General features: G+C 42.5%; 1 protein-coding gene across 1 annotated transcript in view; it reads right to left on the bottom strand.

Annotated features, from left to right (window-relative positions):
• Window positions 1–23,631, bottom strand: part of ptprt (protein tyrosine phosphatase receptor type T) — a 928,020-nt gene that overhangs the window by 648,179 nt on the left and 256,210 nt on the right. Inside the window, exon 6 of the mRNA XM_048608556.1 lies at window positions 3,657–3,831. Within this exon, the coding sequence (XP_048464513.1) occupies window positions 3,657–3,831 (175 nt within the window). The remainder of the gene's footprint in view (window positions 1–3,656; window positions 3,832–23,631) is intronic.

The raw sequence follows: 23,631 nt of genomic DNA, 5'->3' as shown, positions 1-23,631 counted from the left end.
GTGACTGGATACTGAATATGGACTAATTAGGTTTAATTGTAGACAATTTGTACTAATTTTAGCTTGTTTGAAAAGAATATGTTAAGATGAGCTTACTGATTTCCTCATAATTATGTCATAAATTATCACACCTGTCCACTTGGTAGAGAAAAGAACTCATCAAAGGATAAAGTATCCAGTAACTAAATTGGAAACAAGAGCATTTAGATGCTGGTAACAGATTATAGTGCCGTTGAAAAGAAACAGGAATAAATGATGTGAATTAAAATGATGTGGATTAATTAAAAGTGAAAATATCACCACTTTCGGGAAAAGTTGAGAAGTGGGTTATCCAGAGTCTTTCTCTTCAATACCTTTCTATATGGCGCTACTCAGCATTGGTGCACTCTCCATGGAAGGTCACTTGTTCACTTTTTCAGTTGGCATATAAAAACTAAAGATGGTCAAATAAATAAATTAATATTTGTACTTGTCAGTTATTACATTTTGGGGAGTAAGCAAACATTTCTGATTAAGAAATGTTGTGATGATTTTTTCAATTTTTCTTCCCCCAAAACTCTCAATTCATGCTCAAACTGAATTGATGTCTAATTTTGTTTTTGTGGTTAAAAGAAATCTTCGATCTTCCAAGGAAAATACAACCGGACATCACAGGGTTAAACATTGATATACTTTTTTCAGTTAGCTTAAAATAAAATTACCTTAAGTTGCCTGTTTTCAAATTGGAGTTCAATGAATTACAATTGGTGCAAATTATGTTACTTCCTTAACAAAATTTTAAGTCTTTGTTTAATGAATCTGGATAAAACATCTGCCTGTTTTAACAAAAAGTATAATCGAATGCTGAAGACACATTTCAAATCTATTACACTTGGGAAGATTATTTACAGTGTAATTGAAATCAAATGACATTTAATGCACTGTACTTACAAAACTGTCTCCACTTGGAAATCCATTCTGTCTTTGATTATTGGATTTGATTCTTGAGGATTTCAGAAGGAAAATATATTTTTACTTATATAAAAATGTTGAGAATAATTTGATCTTCAGAATCTGAAAATTAACTTCAGTTTTTAGTGCTAGCCAATTGACTGAGTCCCATTTTCCGTGTTACATTTGAGTATAATCCTACTGTAATGATCACACCTTATTTAGATAAACATATTACAATGATCATGGTACACTGTTATGGTAGAAATGCAACACAATTTCTCAGTTTGAAATGAGGTTGAGACCATGTCTATCTGTTTGAACATAGCACAAAGAATGAGAACGTTCCAACCTTAAGTGGCACTGACTTGAGAGACAAATATAAAATTTACATGGCCAGCAAGGATAGAGATGATTTCCCTAAACCTATCCCTACCACCACCATCATCTAGAACAAATTACTAATTATTTGGTAAAATATGAAATTTACATGGCACATCTTTACAAAAATAAGTCACTTGACTGGAGAATCCCTCACATTTTTGAGTTGCGTAGTATTTGGCAGGTAAGTACCATAACTTCAGATAATTCACATATTTCAATACAAAGACTTTGGGGAAGTTACTGGCTTGGGGAGGAATGGGGAAAATGGGACAATAGTTGCCTAATTTCTGCATTTAGCTACCCATTTGCAGATATTGAGAGTTGCTGTTTAATTTGCTTCTGCATAATGTCAAGTGATGATAGCCTAATTCTACCCACTGAGCCAAAACTAACATAAACACTATAGGATCCTCTCCCTTTCCATTTGACTAAAAACAGGTACTTGCTCAATGTCCAGGAAGGACATGGAGGTATAGACGTCCAAAGACATACAGCTGAGGTGGATTGGCCATGTTAAATTGTCCACAGTGTCTAGGGATGTGCAGGCTAGGTGGATTAGCTATGATATACAGGGATGCAGGGTTGCAGGCATAGGGTAAGGAACGTGTGTGAGTGCGAAGCTCTTTGGAAGGTCAGTGTAAACTCGATGGGCCAAATGGCCTGCTTACACACTGTAGAGATTCTATGATTTAATTTAGAGCACTACCTTGCCCAAACTCTGCCCTGAAAAGGATATTGCTCTGTAATGTGACCCCTGACAAAGCCATCAAATTTGTATTAATTTTTTGGGTAGAGGTCAGAAGCCTTTTTTGTTTGCAGTTGGCAAAGGTTGACATCCTAGGTATTTATCAGGAGAATAATGTCACAAGATACCACAGTGTTAAACAAACAAACTGAACTTTGCATACAATGTTTGGACAGTAAAATAATCTACATGAGGTAAATATCAGAAAAAGGACCAACTGTTGAATACCCCTGTACACTGCACTTTAAATGGTTGATGCGCTCAACATGAATCCTACAGGTTTCTTAGCAAGTCCCTTAGATGTTAGTGAATTCATAGGTAATAAAATCACCCTGAAACTTTGTCGCCTTTTCATGGAATTCCAAGTCTTCACATTTTGAGAATCTGACTATGAAACCCATTTTTAAGCCACTTCATTGAGTACTACCTCAGTGACTGCTGACATCAAGGTTCTTCAATGTCTTCCCCTGAGATTATGTTTCATTGTGTTCTTGAGACTACACAGCAAGGAACTAATTTAAGGGTGCATTTCAAACTCTTTCGCAGAAAGATATTGGAGCTTGGGAAACTAGTTATCAGCTACACCAAACAAATACTGATTGAGGCTTTCCTTCACCCCACCCTCAGGTGCATTGAAGTATCAAGGCTTCCATGGACTTCTCCTGCATTAATTGCCTGAAGTCTGCTAATGACAACATTTGTGCTGTCTGAAGCTACTTCTTTGCTTGAGCACTCTCTCAGCTTTAAACTGCCGATGCAACTAACTTCTTGTAAGCACACATATAAATTGAAACCAGAAAATCTTCTTAAACTCTGCCCATCTCTTTGATAACATAGCCTGCTCTGAGCTAAAAGAGTTTTCTAGCTTTCAGAGTTCACTGAATGCTTTGCTCAAACTTCCAAAGAAACAAAAAAAATGAAGATAATCATCAGGTCTTTTGTGTACTTGTGACCAGGCCATCTATTTGACAATAGGCAATAATAATATTCTGACTCTCATTTGGTCTACAGACAGCTTCTCAAAAACTGAGGTGAAAAAAGAAGACAGAAAATCTACACTATTTTTGAAAGACTTGCTACAAACTTCAATCAGCCAATGAACTCTTGTAGAAGACCTACAATTAAGGTTACACAATCAAGAGACACTCAACAATCCATAATGCCAACAATGCATAATGGCAGATGAAGGCTGAGATGCTTTTCATGTTACCCATAGCATGCAATATATTCTTTTGAATATTCTGACAACGTGACAGTAATAATCCAACACAAGGTTAAATTTGACATATCTAGTTTATTATTGCAAGTGTATGTCTCCTCTGTAAGTACCGTGATTGTTTTCAATTAATACATCTGCAAACATTTTGCTCTTTGCACCTGTAATTATTTGCATGCAACATGGCACCTCATCAAATGATAATAACATGAATACAATATATATGCAAATATCAGAGCTATTTTACTGAACCAAGGCAATGGAAGTTTCCACACACCAACAAACTATATTACTCTACTGGACTTGCGATAACACGTTCTATTGCTTTTATCCAATTTGTGCTTCAGTGGTTTCAATAAGAACACATTAGCAGTGGCTCACCTTTCACAATTAGTTCTGCATAGTTGGACACTCCCGAGCCTCCTTCTGAGCGAATCACACATCTATATTTACTTGTAGTCTTCTGTGATGTATCTGCCACACTGACAGTGGCAGAAAAACGTCTGTGGTTAACCACCCTTGTCACCATCAATGCTGTATCCTTTCCATTCCATTGCTGTACAAAACAAAATATATCTTAATTAGAAAATGCAACAATTTTTAGGCAAATTCCAACTGAATAATTATGAATTATTAACCAGTTTCAGTGTTGTGGTTCAGAATATCCATATTCAAGTGTAATTTGCTTGCGTATCTTCTTAATTAGGGCTGTCTGATTACAGAGCTGTAAAAACCTACAGCTCAAAATCAAGCTGTTCAACCTCTCATGTTGCTTCACCTTCTCCCCATAGACTTGTAGAATTATGTTTCAAAGATTTGTTCAATTTCCCTCTAAAAGATATAATGATTTCTGTCTCAACCATTTGCTGTAACACAGCCTACCATTCTCCTAAATCTTTCTGAGTAAAGACATTTATTTTAACCCTTTCTAAAATATTTCATGTTGCTGACTCTCTATCACTGACTCCTTAGCCATAGGAAATAACTTTCCTATTCAACATATTTCTTAATTTTAAATATCCGCATCATTTTCCTTCTTTCACTTCTCTGTTCCAGTGGAACTAGTGATTGTGTATCACACGTCTCCTCATTGGTATAACTCACCATCCCTGTTGTCATCTAGCGAATCCACGCTCTCTATGTCTTTAATGTTCCTTTGATAATGAATTTTCAAAAACTACACATATTTCTTTTACTTTGGCAAACCTAATGTTGTGAGTCATTCCAGCTTTACTTCTTTATCATATAATTTATTCCTGACAGACTCGATTTATTGAACTTAAAATATTTCCTGGCTGTTTGGCTTTTATGAGTAACTGTGTTGAAGGCTACAGACATGTTAGGAAAAACAAGGAGGGATAGTTTACCACAATCACATGAGATACATATTTGACCTAACCCATATTAGTGCAATGGTTTAGGCAGAAACCTGATATGGAAGAATCTAAACATGGATCTAACTCTTCTGCAGCATTGGAACTGCTGAAACTGATGTTGAACAGACAGAAAAAGATCAGTTTGCTTGGATATTGTTAAATATTTCTGACTTTCAATGTAGTAGAATTCCTGCTTTACAGAGACCAGCAGAAAAGGTCAGCAAGAAGATGTAGCTATTTTCTCAGACACTGTCTGCTGTAAATTTTTAAATGTCTGGTCTGAATATTAGTGAATGAGTAAATGGGTGAGGGGGTGAATGAATGGGTAGAATATTTTGGTGGTTGAGGTGAGTGGGATAAATGAATAGGGTGACTGAGATACATAGGTAGATCAATAGGATTGCAAGTGGGTGAGGGGGTAAGGTAGCAGGTGGGTAGAGTCTAAGGGGGTAAGTTAATTTGCAAAGTGGCAAGCAAGTTTGTGGCAGATGGGAGAGATGGATAGGTAGGTTGCGGGGGGGGGACGGGGATGTCAGGTTAGTGACTCATCAGGCCTTTTTGAGGGATACCAATCGGGGGGGGAGCATTTAGGTCAGGTTGGGACATAATTGGACGAAGGAGACTCTGCACATCAGGTATTTTTAGCAGGTGTACAGAGTTTGGTCATGGGGAGTAATTGCATCAAATCAGGGGTCCAAGAAGTTGTTTAAAGGTCAGTGGATATTTTAGATGTTTAGGGTATAACACTGTTCAGACCCCCTAAGTAATGCTATTGGAGTTCATGGACCATTCTCCAAGAATCTTTATTTACAGCTTGATCTATACACGCATTATCTTCACAATGGGCTTTAGGTTTCTGCTCCCTTCCACCTCTTATTACTTGGTTTTTTGTGGAATAAACTTCCTGAGGAAGTGGTGGATGCGGGCACAATTACATTTAAAAGACATCTGGATAAGTACATGAACAGGAAAGGTTTGGAGGGATACAGGCTAGGAGCAGACAGGTGGGACTAGTTAAGTTTGGGATTATATTCGGCATGGACTGGTTGGATCAAAGAGTCCGTTTCTGTGTTATATGACTCTATGGCTCTAAGTGACTCTGACATCATTAAGAAATTCCCACTTTGCACGCTGCTGATATTGGTCCCTTTAAGCTACAGAACTCCAACCAGGGGATTCGTAAAATGATGGCAGGAGGCAGTTTGTTAGTTACAGAGTTAAATTAGTATCTTTTTGTCCAACATTTCCAAGATATCTATCCAGGTAAGTAATTATGCTCATCAGCTTTTTAGAACCCTTAACCATTTCTTTGTTACTACTAGGCTGCAGAAACGTAAGGTGAATCTTCACATCTTTATTTGCACCAAGTCAAACTCCCCCCCAACACTGTGGTCCCTGACCATGTTGGCTTCTGATTAAGCAATGCCTCAATTTTAAAATCCTGAACCTTGTTTTCAAGTTTCAAGATCTTCGTTTTTCAAGATCTCCCAATACTCTATCTTTGCAATCTCCTCCAGCCCCACAACTCTCCATGACATCTGTATTTCTACAATTCTGCTTTCTTGAGCATCTCCAATTTTAATTGCTCCTCCATGTATGAGGGAGCTGTAAGCTCTGGTATGTCCTCACTAAATCCCTCTCCATACCTACTTCCTTTTCAACCTTCCAGATTCTCCACCTCTTGGCCAAACATTTTATTAACTGTTTTAACATACATTTTGCTTTATAATAATCCAGTTTGAAACATCTTGGGAGGTTTTATTACATAGATTTTTTTTAATAACCCTGTTTGGAGATGTTATTACACACTGCTGGGACACATGGGGCTTGAACCCAGACCTCATAGCTCAAAGGTAGGGATACTACTACTATGCCACAACAGCCCCCAGTATTATTATATATAAAAGTACAATACAAATTGTTGTTGGTACTCCATTGTGTGGCAAGATTGATCAGTTAATTCCTATATGTGATTACAGATTATAGGGCAGATGGTGACATAGTAATATTGTCATTTGGTTTATAATCCAGAACCCCATAACTGTGGGGACATGGGTTCAAAACCCACCATTGCAGGGGATGAAATCTGAATCCAACAAAATCTAATGGTAGTGCTACAACCAACAGGTCAGATCTAAGCTTTATAATCCCTGCCCCATCTAGTTGTGATGAGTGGTGGACAATCAAACAATTCACTGGAGAAGGATGCTCCATTAACATCCGCATTCTGAATAACAGGGGAGCCCAGCAGACAGTGCAATAGATGAGGCTGAAGAATTCACAATAATCTTCAGCCAAAAGTATTGAGTAAATGAACGATCGTGGCCTTCTCTAGTGGCCCCCAGCATCACAGATACTTGACTTCAGACAATTCTATTTGATATCAAGAAACAGTTGGAGGTACTGGATACTGAAAAGACTGTGGGGTCTGATAACATTCTGGTAATATTACTGAAGACTTCTGCCCCAGAACCCGCAGTGGCCCATACCAAGCATTTCCAATGCAGTTACAACACTGACATCTACATGACAATGTGGGAAAATTACCCAGGTATGTTCTATACACGTAAAGCAGGACAAATCTAATCTGGTTAGTCACTGCCCAATCAATCCCATCTCAGTAAGCAGTAAAGTGATGGAAGTGATCATCAGCACTGTTATCAAGCAGCACTGCTTAACCACTGCCATCCAGAGAACAAGGGCAGCAGATACATGGGAACTTCCTTGCAACTTCCACTCCAAGTTATTCACCACCCCCACCCTGACTTGGAAATATATCACTGTTTCTTCACTGTTGCTGGGTCAAAATCCTGGAATTCCGTCCCTAACAGTGTTGTGAGTGGACTTACATCAAATGGACTCAACAGAAGACAAAACCATTAATTTCTCGAGGGATGCCAGATAAGCCAGCAATACCATATCCTATGCGTAATAAATTTTAAAAATCCAGATTCTAAGGCACAGACCACTAGAAGCATAGTTGCCAAAAGTGAAGATTAAGATGTATAATGGGTTGACTGTAAGCCAGTCAGGTTTAGTCAAATGTATATTATGATTTTACCTCTAGAACACAAATATAGGAATTTAAATGGTTGCCATTTTAAAAGGGAAAACAATTAATTAACCAGCTGGTCTCTGAAAGACTGCACAAAGCAAAAGCCGAGACAGTTGTTCCTTTACAGCTATGATACTGACATCTACCAGGCAAATTGCCCAGTTATGTCCTGTACACAAAAAGAATAAATCCAACCTGGCCAATTACCACCCTATCAGTCTGTTTTCGATCATCATTAAAGTGATGGAACAGGCCTTCAACAGTGCTATCAAGCAGTATTTGCTTAGCAATAACTTGCTCACAGGTTCTCAGTTTGGGTTCTTCCAGGGCTGCTCAGCCATTGACTTCATCACAGACTTAGTTCAGATATGAACAAAAGAGCTGAACTCTAAAGGGAAGATGAGAGTGACTGCCCTTGACATCAAGGCCATGTCTGACAGGATGTGGCATCAAGGAACCATAGAAAACTAGTCAATGGAGATCGGGGAGGTGTGGTGGGGGGTGGCGGTTTCTCTACAATGGTTGGAGTCATACATGACACAAAGGTAGATGGTCATGGTTGTTGGAGGTCAGTCATCTCTGCTCCAGGACATCTGCACAGGAGTGTCCCTTTTTTTTGTTTTTTTTTAACCTATTGTTCTAAACAACCTGTTCAGAGATGTTATTACACACTTGAACCTGGGCCTCTTTTTCTACAGACACCATCAGTACACCACAAGAGAGCCCTAGTTTCTCAGTGTTATGATCTAGGCCAAACCAATATCAGCTGTTTTGTCTATGTTACATCATAAGGTCAGAAGTGTTACTGATGATTGAACAATGTTCAGCATCTTTTGCAATGCCACAGATACTGAAAGATGCCATGATGAAATGCAGCAAGACCTGAATGATATCTAGGCTTGGACTGAAAAGTGGCAAGTAACATTGGCACCATACAACTGCCATGCAATGACCATCTCCAATTAGACGGAATGTAAACATGTCCCCTTGATATTCAATGGGATTGTCTACTATCACATCCTGAGAGTTACCGTTAACCAGAAATTGAACAGAACAAGCCAAAAAATCTTTCCTTGATTGGGTCAGAGTCTATATAATTCACAATAGTAGAGGAGTGACCAGTGAGTCTTAACAATTTGAGGCTCTTGTCTTAAGATGTAGTTTATTGCATGATAATCATTTGCATTTGCCAGTTAAAGATTGTTGGTAAGATTATTGGGGGATTTAGCTGACACATTGACACCTTCGAGATCCAGAGTACTAATCCCACCCAAGACTGTCTAACATCACGAGATTAACACAGTCATTAACCCGTTCAGAACTAATATTGAATTCAACAGTAACTGGCAAGGATGAGAAGAAACTAAAACTAGAATTTTTGAAATGGCACGAGAGAAAATCAGGAGACCTTGGGTCAAATCTTTACTTACATGACCAGCAGGGAGTGGGAGGAAACAGAATTAAATGTGATATTATTGATGGTTTCCCTGTCCAGAGCTAAAGTGGATTAATACACTAAACTGCAGATAGGCAAGGAAGTGAAATCTGAAGACATGCAAGCCTATGCTAGTAGGGGGTAATTTTGAGAGAGTGATGGTGAGACAAGATTTAAGGGGATTAACAGAGTGGATTAGTGTTCCCTGGGAAGTGGAAGATGGTGGATCCTCAGTCAAGGCACTGCAGCCTGTTCGGGGAGATTGACAACTGACAATCAAGGAACTCATCCATTTGGAATAGTATTATCAGGGGCATAGACACTGTTCTCTATAGCCAGGATCGAGAGTCCCGAAGGACGTTGTCTGCCTGGTGTCTGGGTTCAGAATATTTTAACTGGGCTGCAGGTGAATTTGAAGTGGGAGGGGAAAGAGCCAGATGTCATGGTCCACAATACCAATGATATACGTAGAAAGAGAATAGAGGTTGTGGTGGAGGAATATGAGCAGCAGGGTACTAAATTAAAAAGCAGAACCAAAAAAGGTAATAATCTCCAGATTACAACCTGAGCCACAAGCAAATTGGCCCAGGGACAACAAGATTAAAAAGGTAAATGCGTGGCTCAAAGATTCGTGCTGGAGAAAAGAATTTAAATGAATGGGACAACAACACCAGGTCTGGGGAAGGAGGGACCTGTTCTGATGGGATGGATTCCACTTGAATCATGCTGGGACCAGAGTCCTGATGAATCGCATAGCTAGGGCTGTAGATCAGACTTCAAACTAAATTGTGATTTGGTTTCGGGAGTGGGGTTGGGGAGGTTTCAATTGCATGGAAAATTACAGAATCAGAGGTAAAGGAGAAGGTAGGATTGCAGGTTAGTCATTCAGCCAATCGTTACCGGAAAACAGAAGAAAGGTACAGAATGTGTGAATGTAATATAGCATCAAAGAACCATAAGAACATAGGGAAACCTGATAACAGAACAAGTTTAAAGGCTCTGATTCTTAATGCACATAACATCTTGAATCAGCTGGATAAACAGACTATGCAAATTGAAGTAAATTCATATGATCTCAGAGCCATTATGGAAACATGGTTACAAGGTGATCAAATCTGGGAACTTAACATTCAGGGATACTTGACCTTTTAGAAAGCAGGAGGACGGGGTCGCACTGCTAATGAGAGATGAATAAATGACACAGTTGTGAGAGATGATCTAGGTTCGGATGTTGTAGAGTCCATTTAGGCAAAGGAAAAAGAATACAGCAAGGGAAGGAAGACATTGGTCGGAGCACTGTACAGACTTTCAAAAAGTGGCTACCCTGCAGGAAAGACTATAGCTCAACAAATAATAAGAGCATGTAAAAGCAAATACAGCAATCTATAATCATAATCATGGCTTTGTGAAAGGGAAGTTGTGTCTGACTAATTTAGAGTTTTTCAAGGAAGTTTCAACCAGAGTTGATAGAAGAGAAACAGTAGATGTGTTGCTTTTGGACTTCTACCAAGTGTTCATCAAGGTACCTTACAAAGGTTAAATTGCAAGATAAGAGCCTACGGTATTGGAGGTATTATATTGGTATGGATGGAGAATTGGCTCATGGGCAGGAAACTGCGAGTGGGGATAAGGGGTTTGTTATCAGGCTGGTGACCTGTGACCAGTGGAGTTCCACAGGTATCAGTGCTGGGGCTGCAACTATTTATATATATATATTAATCACGTGGAAGAAAGAAGTGTGGCTGCCAAATTTGAAGACAACAAGAAAAAAAATAGAAAGGCAGATTGTGAGAGGGGTATGGACAGTTCACAGAAAGAAATTAAGAGGTTAAGTAGAACATAGAACATAGAACATAGAACATAGAACATTACAGCGCAGTACAGGCCCTTCGGCCCTCGATGTTGCGCCGACCTGTGAAACCAATCTGAAGCCCATCTAACCTAAACTATTCCAGTATCATCCATATGTTTATCCAATGACCATTTAAATGCCCTTAAAGTGGGTGAGTCTACTATTTTTGCAGGCAGGGCATTCCACGCCCTTACTACTCTCTGAGTAAAGAACCTACCTCTGACATCTGTCCGATATCTATCACCCCTCAATTTAAAGCTATGTCCCCTCATGCTAGCCATCACCATCCGAGGAAAAAGGCTCCCACTGTCCACCCTATCTAATCCTCTGATCATCTTGTATGGCTCTATCAAGTCACCTCTTAACCTTCTTCTCTCTAACGAAAACAGCCTCAAGACCCTCAGCCTTTCCTCATAAGACCTTCCCTCCATACCAGGCAACATCCTGGTAAATCTCCTCTGCACCCTTTCCAATGCTTCCACATCCTTCCTATAATGCGGTGACCAGAACTGTACGCAATACTCCAAGTGCGGCCGCACCAGAGTTTTGTACAGCTGCAACGTGACCTCATGGCTCCGAAACTCAATCCCTCTACCAATAAAACCTAACATACTGTACGCCTTCTTAACAACGCTATCAACCTGGGTGGCAACTTTCAGTGATCTATGCACATGGACACCGAGATCTTTCTGCTCATCCACACTACCAAGAATCTTACCATTAGCCCAGTACTCTGTATTTCTGTTACTCCTTCCAAAGTGAATCACCTCACACTTTTCCGCATTAAACTCCATTTGCCACCTCTCAGCCCAGCTCTGCAGTTTATCTATGTCCCTCTGTAACCTGCAACATCCTTCCGCACTATCCACAACTCCACCAACTTTGGTGTCATCCGCAAATTTACTAACCCATCCTTCTACGCCCTCATCCAGGTCATTTATAAAAATGACAAACAGCAGTGGCCCCAAAACAGATCCTTGAGGTACACCACTAGTAACTGAACTCCAGGATGAACATTTCCCATCAACCACCACCCTCTGTCTTCTTACAGCTAGCCAATTTCTGATCCAAACCGCTAAATCACCCTCAATCCCATGCCTCCGTATTTTCTGCAATAGCCTACCATGGGGAACCTTATCAAACGTTTTAGCTAAATTCAAATACACCACATCACCCACTTTACCCTCATCCACCTGTTTGGTCACCTTCTCGAAGAACTCAATAAGGTTTGTGAGGCATGACCTACCCTTCACAAAACCGTGTTGACTATCCCTAATCAAATTATTCCTTTCTCGATGATTATAAATCCTATCTCTTATAATCCTTTCCAACACTTTACCCACAACTGAAGTAAGGCTCACTGGTCTATAATTACCAGGGTTGTCTCTACTCCCCTTCTTGAACAAGGGGACAACATTTGCTAGTCTCCAGTCTTCTGGCACTATTCCTGAAGACAATGACGACATAAAGATCAAAGCCAAAGGCTCTGCAATCTCCTCTCTAGCTTCCCAGAGAATCCTAGGATAAATCCCATCCGGCCTAGGGGACTTATCTATTTTCACACCTTCCAGAATTGCTAACACTTCCTCCTTATGAACCTCAATCCCGTCTAGTCTAATAGACTGTATCTCAGTATTCTCCTCGACTACATTGTCTTTTTCCTGTGTGAATACTGACGAAAAATATTCATTTCGCACCTCTCCTATCTCTTCGGACTCCACGCACAACTTCCCACTACTGTCCTTGACCGGCCCCAATCTTACTCTAGTATGTGGGCAAAAAGTTGGAAAACAGAATATAGTGAGGAAAAATGTGAAGTTGTTTATCTTGCAAGAGAGAACAAAAGAAAAGTATTATTTAAATGGAGAAAAACTGCGCAAAGCTGCAACACAAAGAGACTTGGTGTACTTGGACACAAGACACAGAAAGCTAGCACACAAGTAATTAGGAAGGCTAGCCCTTATTTCAAGGCAGTTGGAATGTAAGAGTGGGGAAGTCGTATTGCCACTGTACAAGGTGCTGGTGAGACCACATCCGGAGTACTGTACGCAGTGTTCCATAATTTCACTGGAGGCAGTTCAGAGCATGTTCACGAGGATGAGCCTTGGTATTGAGGGATTGTCTTATGTGTAAAGCCTGAACAGGTTGGGATTTACTCACTACAGTTTAGGAGAATGAGAGGTGATCTCATTGAAACCTATTGGATTTTTAAGGGGCTTTACAGGATAAATGCGGACAGCATATTTCCCCTCAAGGGTAGGTCTAGGAGCAGAGGGCATAGTCTCAGAATAAAGGGCTCCAATTTAAGAATGAATTGAGGAAGAATTTCTTGTCTCAGGTAGTTGAGTCTCTTTGGAACTCCTGACAACAGAGAGTGTAGGGGCGGAGCCCTTGTCTATATTTAAGACCGAGATAAATAGATTCTTGATCAATCGGGGAATCAAGGTTGACAAGGGCAGAAAAGTAGACATGAGGAATGTCGAATCACCATGATCCCATTAAGTGGTGTAGCAGTCGAGGGGCCAAATGGCCTACTCCTGTTCCTATTTCTTTTATATTTCTTATTCTTATTTATTATTCCAGCTCCTTGATACCATGTATGGTCAGGTGCCTTGACGTCAAGGGCAATCACTCTAAACTCACCTCTGAAGTTCAGTTCTTTTGTGTAAGTTTGGACTAAGGCCTTATCGGCAGCAGCTGAATATCCTGACTGAATTTGAACTGAACATCAGTGAGCAGATAATTGCCCAACTAGTGTCAGTTGACCGCAAGGTTGAAAACCCTTTCCATTAGCTTCTGTGATGATTAAGACTGTCAAAGCTGTGAAGGAATGGTCCATACAATGTATAAACTTAAAAGAGATTGGCATTTTAGCATTCCTGTTGACAAGCCATTTATGGCTTTGTACTCCGTAACGACTTCCCCGATTATCATTGAGATAACTCCACAGAAGTCAGTATCCTATCACCAAGTCACCCTTTATTGACACTTGCATCGTACTTGACAATGGTCTAGCTTCCCCAAAGCCAGCTGTCAGAGTGAACAGAACGCCTGACACACCTGTTTGTATTTGTCAGCCAGGGCTCCCTGATTGGGGCTGTTAACCTTTTCCAATCAGGGAAATCATATTCTATGAAGTCCACTTGGCTGACGTTGTTACAATCACTATATCCCTCCCCTTCTAAGTGCGGGGACGTAAGCCTATTCTTTGTCTTATAGCCAGTCCTGGGGCGTTTTCACACTGGGACTGGATCCTCCGACTCTGCCTCAGATACAGGCAGTGTGTACAGGGCCATAGACCGCCTCTTGCACCCGAAGCATCTCGGAAGAAATCCATCCACTTCTTCAGGTGGTAAAGGCCTCGTGCCTATGACATTTGCCATGTCCATCTCAGACTCCTAGGTTTTTTTGATGCTAGACAGATGGGGGAGATCCCACAGGTTCTGAGGGACTTTGTATGTTTTGCTCCTGCCCTATTTGCAAGTTTGTTGCTTTCATGTGGTCCACATGCTTGTCAGGACCTCCTCACCTACCCGAACTTCGTACGCCACAGGATCTGACCTCATGTCGACCATGCCTCTTATGCATACAAGGCCATTTCTCTGGCTTCGGCACCAAACTTCATCCCCTGAAGTAAACTATCTCGCTTGCTTACAGGAGTCTTGTGCCTGGCATTGGTGGTCTCAATACCAATTGATCCCCCAACCACCCCAGGTCTAGGAAGATCAGATTTAACCTGATGTGGAGTTTTCTCCCCATCAACAAACTGAATCTGTCTCTGTAGTTGTGTGAGAGGTGGTTCTATAATTAAACAGGCACTGGAACAGTTTGGTATCAAGTGAAGAGGTAGGCTTTCTTTATGTCTGTCTTCAAAGTTTGGACTGCTCTTTCCATACCAGACTATTGGTTGAAGGTTGGTATGGAGCTGTCCCTAATGCCAAGTGCCATTTGAATTTAGAAAATACTCCCATTTCTTTCTGGTAAATGATGGCCACTTGTCTGTGCCCAATACTTCAGGGAATCCAGTTATTGTAAAGATTCTCACAGCTTTTCTATTGTCAGCCCCGTGTTTGATGAATGAACTCTACATACGTCCAACCACTTTGAGATGGCTTCTATAATGACTAAGAACATTGAACCCATGGAAGGACTGGCATAGCTGACCTGTAATTGGCCAGGAAAACCCTGGACTCATTCTCAAGAATGTGGAGGAGTTGCTGGCAGTAAATTTTGTCCTTGTTGGCACTCTGGGCACTGCCCCACCAATGAGACTATGTCTGCATCCAATCTTGGCCACTTTGCATTGTTTCCCACCAATATCTTCATTCTGGAAATCCCTGGATGACTGGTGGAGTTCAGCCAGTATCTGGCAGTGTCCTTTGCTTGGGACGGTCACTCTTGCTCCCCATAATAAAATGCCATCCTCTCCCATGATCTGCTCTCATTGGGTCCAAAAGGGTTTCAATTCTGGCTGCAACAGCCCTTTTGTTTCCCACATGGCATTTGTTTCTGTCAGGAAGGGATCCCTGATTGGACCAGTTTAACAGCCCCTTTCAGGGAACACATATTCTATGTTGTCCACCTGGCTGACCTCATTACAATCACTACAATCATAATGGGGTGGCCAAAGCGTGCTGTGCTGGACAGCTCAAACTGCTAACAGAGTGGACATAAGAGATAACAAGGTGTAGAGCTGGATGAACACAGCAGGCCAAGCAGCATCAGAGGAGCAGGAAAGCTGACGTTTTGGGCCTAGACCCTTCTTCAGAAAAAAAAACAGAGTGGACATGTTTGTTTTAATTTGGGATTAAGGATTTAATTGAAATGATTGCTTTCATAAACTGAAGAACATTCAATGGGTACATTTTTCCCAGCCACTGAACGATGTCGGCCATGGACAGAAAGTTGGAAAAATCACAGGTTGGTCAGTGAGCACCTCCTTGATGTTCTATTTTCTAACCTAGTGCTGAACAGCATGACAGGATTCTCACAATAGCGTGGTGACAGACCTATTTGTATGCATTAGCACATATTAACATCTCGTTAATAATTCATCTCACCTCATGTTTATGCAGTTTCTCATTTTCCCACCCGCTGGATGGCAAACAGACAGCAATAATTTCTGCGGTATATTTCACAGCATTTACCTGGCAACTCTAGCTCGCTGCTAGCTGCCCCAAACACCTAGTACCAACATCTCATTTTCTGCACAGACCCTGGCATGTGACAAATACCAGTCTCATTGCACCCTCTTCGCACATCTTCAATTCACTTACATTATGATTCTGCACTTCAACACTGCACTTGAGTACACGAGCACCTCTCATTGCAAAGCTGCTGCCAGGACACTTCGCATTTTGGTGGGGGAGGGGGGGAACCCATTTTATGGATTTTACCAGGCTGCATTTCAGCGATCCTCTGTTCACTTTATGCTTCATTCAATGTTCTGAGTATCCCTGCGCTGCCTTGCCTGTTGGCACTTCACCTCCTCAGCATGAGCACTCCAGTCTTGTTGCACTGCTTAGCACAGAGTGAGGCAGTTCATCATACTTGTAAGCAATCATCAGTCAAGGGTGTGGACACATTATTGAATGGCACTGCGCAATGACAATCTTATACCTGTAGCATGAACCAGCAGCCTATGGGGCAAACACAGTGCATACACTTCAACCAAACAGCGATGTCTCAAAGTTGATGGGAAGTAGTCCTCCATCAATTCAATGGGAGATGTGGTTTGTTAGGGGCTCCCAGTACAGTCAGTCAAGAGCATCTTACAATCAGAGGCCAGGGTCTTGGGCATGGTCAGTCATCTACATTGGATATCCAAGGTTGGTGGGCCATCTCACTACACTCTGGCGAGTGGGCCATTGCAGGTCCAGTGCAAGCAAAAAGGATTCACAGAATACCAGTCAGGGAGTTGCATGGAGGTGACTCGAGGTCTGGTTGGTCACCAGATAGGGCTGTTTGTCCTTTTTGGTTAGAGAAGGGTGGGCAACAGTCAATCCTGAGGCTGAGCAGAATGAAGTCAAAAGAGTTATCAGCAGGCATTGCTGTGAGTGAAAAGAGGGGCAAGTCTATGCTGGAGATTGAAGGCAGCAACCTCAGCTGCAGAAGAGACACGTTTGGTGAAGATGGTAAGTTTGAGAGCTGTTATTGGCAGGAACCACAACCAAGGTCAAATGGGTTGGGGAGTGTGCAGCATCATGGTTGGCAGGACTAAGCCATATGGCCAGTGCTCAGGGTAGGGATCAGAGTTACAGTTTCAACTCCAGGGAGTGTTGGCACAATATGAGAACCAGCAGTGATGGCCTGTCCAAGCAGTTCCAGAAAATAAAAGGGGCATGGAGTTTGGAGGGCCCATTGATTATCAGGCTGAGCATGTAATTCACTGTTCAAGGCATAGCCTCTGTTCTTGCCATATTCACTCAACTCCGAAACTCAAACTGTGAATGAGAAATGGCTGTGACCATACCTGCTGTGCATGGACTAAGTGCTTTCTTTTTGCTATCCCAACCTGCGGGCTCCATTTAAAAGTTACAGGACCCTTTAAGGGGGAAATGTAACAATCTTGCACTTGCAGAGGACAGGCTGAAGTCATTTGTAATCATTAGTATTGTGCATGTGAAATGTCCAACTCTGTATAATACTGGATCATAAGCAACGTTGACCATATCATTGGCCATTTCAGATTGAAGATAGACATCTCAATGAGGCAAAATTAATCACAGGTGCCCTTCTAAAATTGACACCTGTGGGCACAAAGTACAAAGATAATCTAAGAAGACAGGCAAGGTCTCAATACACATGCAGCACTTACAATCTTCTCCTATCTCTTGGTAAACCTGACTGGTGCTGCTTTCATTGGAGAAAGGTCCCAATGTCAAAGGTCCATGTGGAGGCATTCCATGGCCTTCCTTTTTTTGGAGAGGTCCTTGTCCCACTGTATAGAGGAGTATGTCAAACCATCATTTGTGTATGATGTGAATGCTGTCTGCATGCTTTACTAAGGACCTGTTCTGTTTGTAATGTTATCCATACTGGAACTGTGAAGGGAAACTACTCACTGCCAATGTTGGTGCATGGTTTGGATTTCTGAAAGGGCACTGGCACTAGAGAAACTGGGATTTCCCAGCAGTGAAGAGAATTTCTGTCCATGGCAAGTGAGGGAATCAAATGGATGGGGTACTATAGGATGGTGTATGGTTAACGAGAAGAGTTTTGGAGGATAATGTGAGAAACTTGGTAAAGCCTCACAGAGAGAATCCTTGCATGAAACCTGCCAAAAATGAGACGAGATTTCTGATAATCTTCAGTCCATAGTGGAGCCCGTTGTATTGAATGTTTTGTTTGTATCAATGAGTGTTTATTGTTTAATAGCAGCACTAATAAAGCCATAACTTTACTTTCTAACAGCATGCCTCCTGATGCATTCCTATTAATGACTACTGGGTGAATTGGCATGGAGGGGGTAGGGCACAAATCAGAAAGATAGGGCAGAATGTGATGCATAGGTGGGCATATGTTGGCTTGAGTTGGAATTGAGTTGACCTAGTAACTACAATAGTCTGTGTCAATGATTGAGAACATGGAGTATTAGGTAGCTTTGGAATGGGTAGATGGTCATAGGGCAACAATAGGGGTATGGGTGCCATGGGAGATGTGTATATATGCTCACATCGGCATGGAGCACTGAAGGATTGTTGGAGCATAGTTACAGAATTAAACATGAGCATGGAATGCATGGGGGGATCTGGGGGTAGGTACTAAACATTAGTTGACATGGGTCGGAATGGATGGGGCATGGAAAGTCAGGAAAGGGCAAGAGCAGAAGGGATTTTGTTTCTATCCTTTTTTTTATAACTGTTGATCACAGTGCCAGAGTGGAGGCTGGTTATCCACCCTGCACAGCCACCCCTCCAACCACCCCATCCCTTAGGAACTGGCAGCCCCTTGGGTGGTTTAGCCCAATTGCTATTCCAGCCACTCACCCACCATGCCCCTTCCCTCCACTGGACCGAAAATGCAAAAAGTGGCTGGCCATTTTTAAAAATTGTGCTTGCAAAGCTGGAATTTCTTCTGCCTCTATGCATCCAATCTGGAAATGAAAATCAGGGGCTTTAATTCACTCATATGACACATTTTTTAAGATTAAAATTTTCCCTCTTAAAAAAAAACTTGTCCATTCCCCAAACCCCTCCTCACTATCCAAGGCCCCAAACATACCTTCCACATGAAGAAGGAATCTATTTGTACATCCTTCATCGAGTCCACACATTAATTTACCTTCGTTTTAAATCTCCACTTCTATTTCACCCCAATTAGCAACCCCTTTGTATTTGTTTTAAGGAGCATGACAGGTAAGATGGATGAATTTAGAACTTGGATAAATACAGATAACTATTGTGTTGTAGCTATTAGACACATTTGGTTGAGAGAGACAGAAACAAGACTGACAGCTTAATGTTCCGGGATTCCGATCTCAGGCGAGATAGAAAGCAATGTGGGGAAGTTGTGTTACTGTTTAGTGAGAATATTACAACTGTACCAAGGGAGTACACCTTGAAGGGCTCATCCAATGAAGCCATATGGGTAGAGGTCAGGAATAGGAAAGGTGCAGTCACTTTGACTGAGTTGTACTATTGGTTAGGAACTGGGGAATGTTGACTGGGGAGAGTTATTCGAGGGTAAATCCACATTGGTCATGTGGGAATCTTTTACAGGCCAGTTGATCAGAGTTCAGGACCAGCTGTTACTGTGAAAATGAAGGATAAGGATGGTAAGATTCAGGAAACAAATATGCAGGGAGACTGGGGAGACTTGCAGGAGCAATAGGGTTGTCATAGTGAGGGATTTTAATTTTCCTAACAGACTGGGACAGCCATAGTGTTAAGGGCTTAGAATGGGGTGGAATTTGTTAAATGTGTTCAGGAAGGTTTCCTCAAGCAGTATATGGAGGGTTGTACTCGGGGAGGGGCAAAACTCACCCTACTCTTGGGAAATGGGGCAGGACAGGTGACTGAGGTGACCGAGGGGAAGCACTTTGGGACCAGTGACCATAGTTCTAATAATTTTAAAATAGTTATGGAGTAGAACTATCCTGGTCCACAGTTTTAAGTTCTAAATTGGTACAAGGTGAAATTTGATGGAATTAAGCAGGGGCTTGCAGGGGTTCATGGGAACAGTTTGTTAGCAGGCAAAGGGAGCTCCAGCAAGTGGGAGGCCTTTAAAAGTGTGATAGCTAGAGATCTATATGTTCCTATGAGGGTGAAGGGTAAGGTTGGCAGGAGTAGGGAACCCTGGATAACAACAGGGAACACCCTGGACAACAAGCGATAGAGGCTTTGGTCGGAAAAGAAGAAGGCAATGGCTCAGGTACAAGCAGCTGGGATCAAAGGAAACCTGGAGGTATACAGGGGGTACTGGAGTTTACTGAAAAAGGAAATCAGGACAGCAAAATGGGGGCATGAGATAGCTTTGGCTGAGAAGTTTAGGGTGAATCTAAATAGATTCTTGAGGTATATGAAAGGAAAAAGAATAACTAGAGAGAGAATAGGACACATCAAGAACCCAAGTGGACATGTATGTGTGAAACACCAGGAGATGGGCAAGATCCTCAATGAATATTTCTCCTCCGTTTACCATGGAGAAAGACATGAAGACTTGGGAACCTGGGGAAGTTAGTGGCGATATCTTGGGGACAGTCCATCACAGTAGAGGTGGTGTTGGAAGTATTAGAATGTATGAAAGTGGATAAATCTCCTGGTCCTGACCAGATACATCCAAAAACCCTGCGTGAGGCTGGAGAAGAAATTGCAGGGGCCCTGGCTGATATATTTGCATCATCGTTAGCTATGGGGTGAAGTCCCAGAAGACTGGAGGGTAGCGAATGTTGTGTCCTTATTTAAGAAGTGCTGCAAAGAAAAACCTGGGAATTATAGACCAGTAACCCTAACATCTGTGGTAGGTAAGTTACTCAAAAAGATTCTGAGGGATAAGATATACAGGCATTTGGAAAGACAGGGTTTAATTTGGAGTAGTCAGCAAGACTTCATGCATGGGAGATCATTCTTCACAAATTTGTCAGAGTTCTTTGATGAAGTAACCAGAAAGGTTCATGAGGGCAGGGCAGTAGATGTAGTCTATATGGTTTTCAGTAAGGCCTTTGGTAAGGTTCTACATGGCAGGCTGTTCTGGATTGTTAGATTGCATGGAATCCAGGGAGATCTGGCAGATTGGATTCACAATTGGCTTGATGGTAGGAAGTAGAGACTAATAGTGGAAAGATGCTTGTCTTATGGAGGCCTGTGACTAGTGGTGTGCCTCAGGAGTTGGTGCTGGGCCCATTGCTGTTTGTTATCTATATCAATGATTTTGATGAGAATGTACAAGGCATGATTAGTAAGTTTGCGGGTGACACTAAAATAGGCAGTATCGTGGACAGCGAGGAAGGTTATCAGAAATTGCAGCAGGATCTTGACCAGTTGGGGAAGTGGGCTGAGAAATGGCAAATGGAGTTTAATATAGATAAGTGTGAGGTGTTGCATTTTGGAAAGTCAAATCAAGGTAGGAATTTCATGGTGAATGGTAGGGCCTTAAGGAGTGTAGTGGAAGACAGGGACCTAGGAGTTCAGGTGTACGGTTCTCTGAAAGTGCAGTCACAGGTAGACAGGGCAGTGAAGAAGGCTTTCATCAGACAGAGCATTGAGTATAGAAGTTGGGAATTTGGGAAGTTAATGTTGCAGTTGTACAGGACATTGATGAGGCCACACTTGGAGTATTGTTTTCAGTTTTGTTCACCTTGCTTCAGGAAGGAAGTTATTAAACTGGAAAGAGCGCAGAGAAGATTTACAAGGATGTTGCCAAGACTCAAGAGACTGAGTTAAAGGGAGAAGTTGGGCAAGTTAGGACTTTTCCTCTCTAGAGTGTAGGAGACTGAGGAGGGGTCTTAAAGAAGTGTATAAATCATGAGAGACATGGATAGGGTGAATGCACTCAGTCTTTTTCCCAGGTCTGGGGAATCAAGGAGCTGAGGACATCAGGTTAAGGAAAGAATACATGGTAACCTGAGGGGCAACGTATTTACATATAGAATGAGCTGCCAGCAGAAGTAGAGATAACAAAGTGTAGAGCTGGATGAACACAGCAGGCCAAGCAGCATCATAGGAGCAGGAAGGCTGACGTTTCGGGCCTAGACCCTTCATCAGAAATGGGGGAGGGGAAGGGGGTTCTGAAATAAATAGGGAGAGAGGGGGAGACGGATAGAAGATGGATAGAGGAGAAGATAGGTGGAGAGGAAACAGACAGGTCAAAGAGGCGGGGATGTAGCCAGTAAAGGTGAGTGTAGGTGGGGAGGTAGGGAGGGGATAGGTCAGTCCAGGGAGGATGGACAGGTCAAGGGGGCGGAATGAGGTTAGTAGGTAGGAAATAGGGGTGCGGCTTGAGGTAGGAGGAGGGGTAGGTGGGAGGAAGAACAGGTTAGGGAGACGGGGACGAGCTGGGCTGGTTTTGGGATGCAGTAGGGGAGGGGAGATTTTGAAGCTTGTGAAATCCACATTGATACCATTGGGCTGCAGGGTTCCCAAGCGGAATATGAGTTGCTGTGCCTGAAACCTTCGGGTGGCATCGTTGTGGCACTGCAGGAGGCCCAGGATGGACATGTCGTCTGAGGAATGGGAGGGGGAGTTGAAATGGTTTGCTCTGGGAGGTGCAGTTGTTTATTGTGAACCGAATGTAGGTGTTCTGTAAAGCGGTCCCCGAGCCTCCGCTTGGTTTCCCCAATGTAGAGGAGGCCACAACGGGTACAGCGGATGCAGTATACCACATTGGCAGATGTGCAGGTGAACATCTGCTTGATGTGGAAAGTCTTCTTGGGACCTAGGATGGGGGTGAGGGGGAGGTGTGGGAGCAGATGTACCACTTCCTGCGGTTGCAGAGAAAAGTGCCGGGTGTGGTGGGGCTGGAGGGGAGTGTGGAGTGGACAAGGGAGTCACGGAGAGAGTGGTCCCTCCAGAAAGCAGATAAGGGTGGGGAGGGAAAAATGTCTTTGGTGGTGGGGTCGGATTGCAGATGGCGGAAGTGTCGGAGGATGACGCGTTGGATCCGGAGGTTGGTGGGGTGGTACGTGAGGACGAGGGGGATTCTTTTTTGGTTGTTATTGTGGGGACGGGGTGTGAGGGATGAGTTGCGGGAAATGCGGGAGACACAGTGGAGGGCGTTCTCGACCACTGAGGGGGGCAAGTTGCGGTCCTTGAAAAACGAGGACACCTGAGATGTACGGGAGTGGAATGCCTCATCCTGGGAGCAGATGTGGCGGAGGCGAAGGAATTGGGAATAGGGGATGGCATTTTTGCAGGAAGTTGGGTGGGAGGAGGTGTATTCTAGGTAGCTGTGGGAGTCGGTGGGCTTGAAATGGATATCGGTTTCTAGGTGGTTGCCCGAGATGGAAACAGAGAGGTCCAGGAAGGTGAGAGAGGTGTTAGAGATGGTCCAGGTGAACTTAAGGTTGGGGTGGAAGGTGTTGGTGAAGTGGATGAACTGTTCGAGCTCCTCGTGGGAGCACGAGGCGGCGCCAATACAGTCATCAATGTAACAGAGGAAGAGGTGGGGTTTAGGGCCAGTGCAGGTATGGAAGAGGGATT

Source organism: Rhincodon typus, chromosome 19 (genome assembly GCF_021869965.1).
Source record: "Rhincodon typus isolate 14 chromosome 19, sRhiTyp1.1, whole genome shotgun sequence".
Classification (NCBI taxonomy): Eukaryota; Metazoa; Chordata; class Chondrichthyes; order Orectolobiformes; family Rhincodontidae; genus Rhincodon; species Rhincodon typus.
This window is presented reverse-complemented; position numbering and strand designations above follow the sequence as displayed.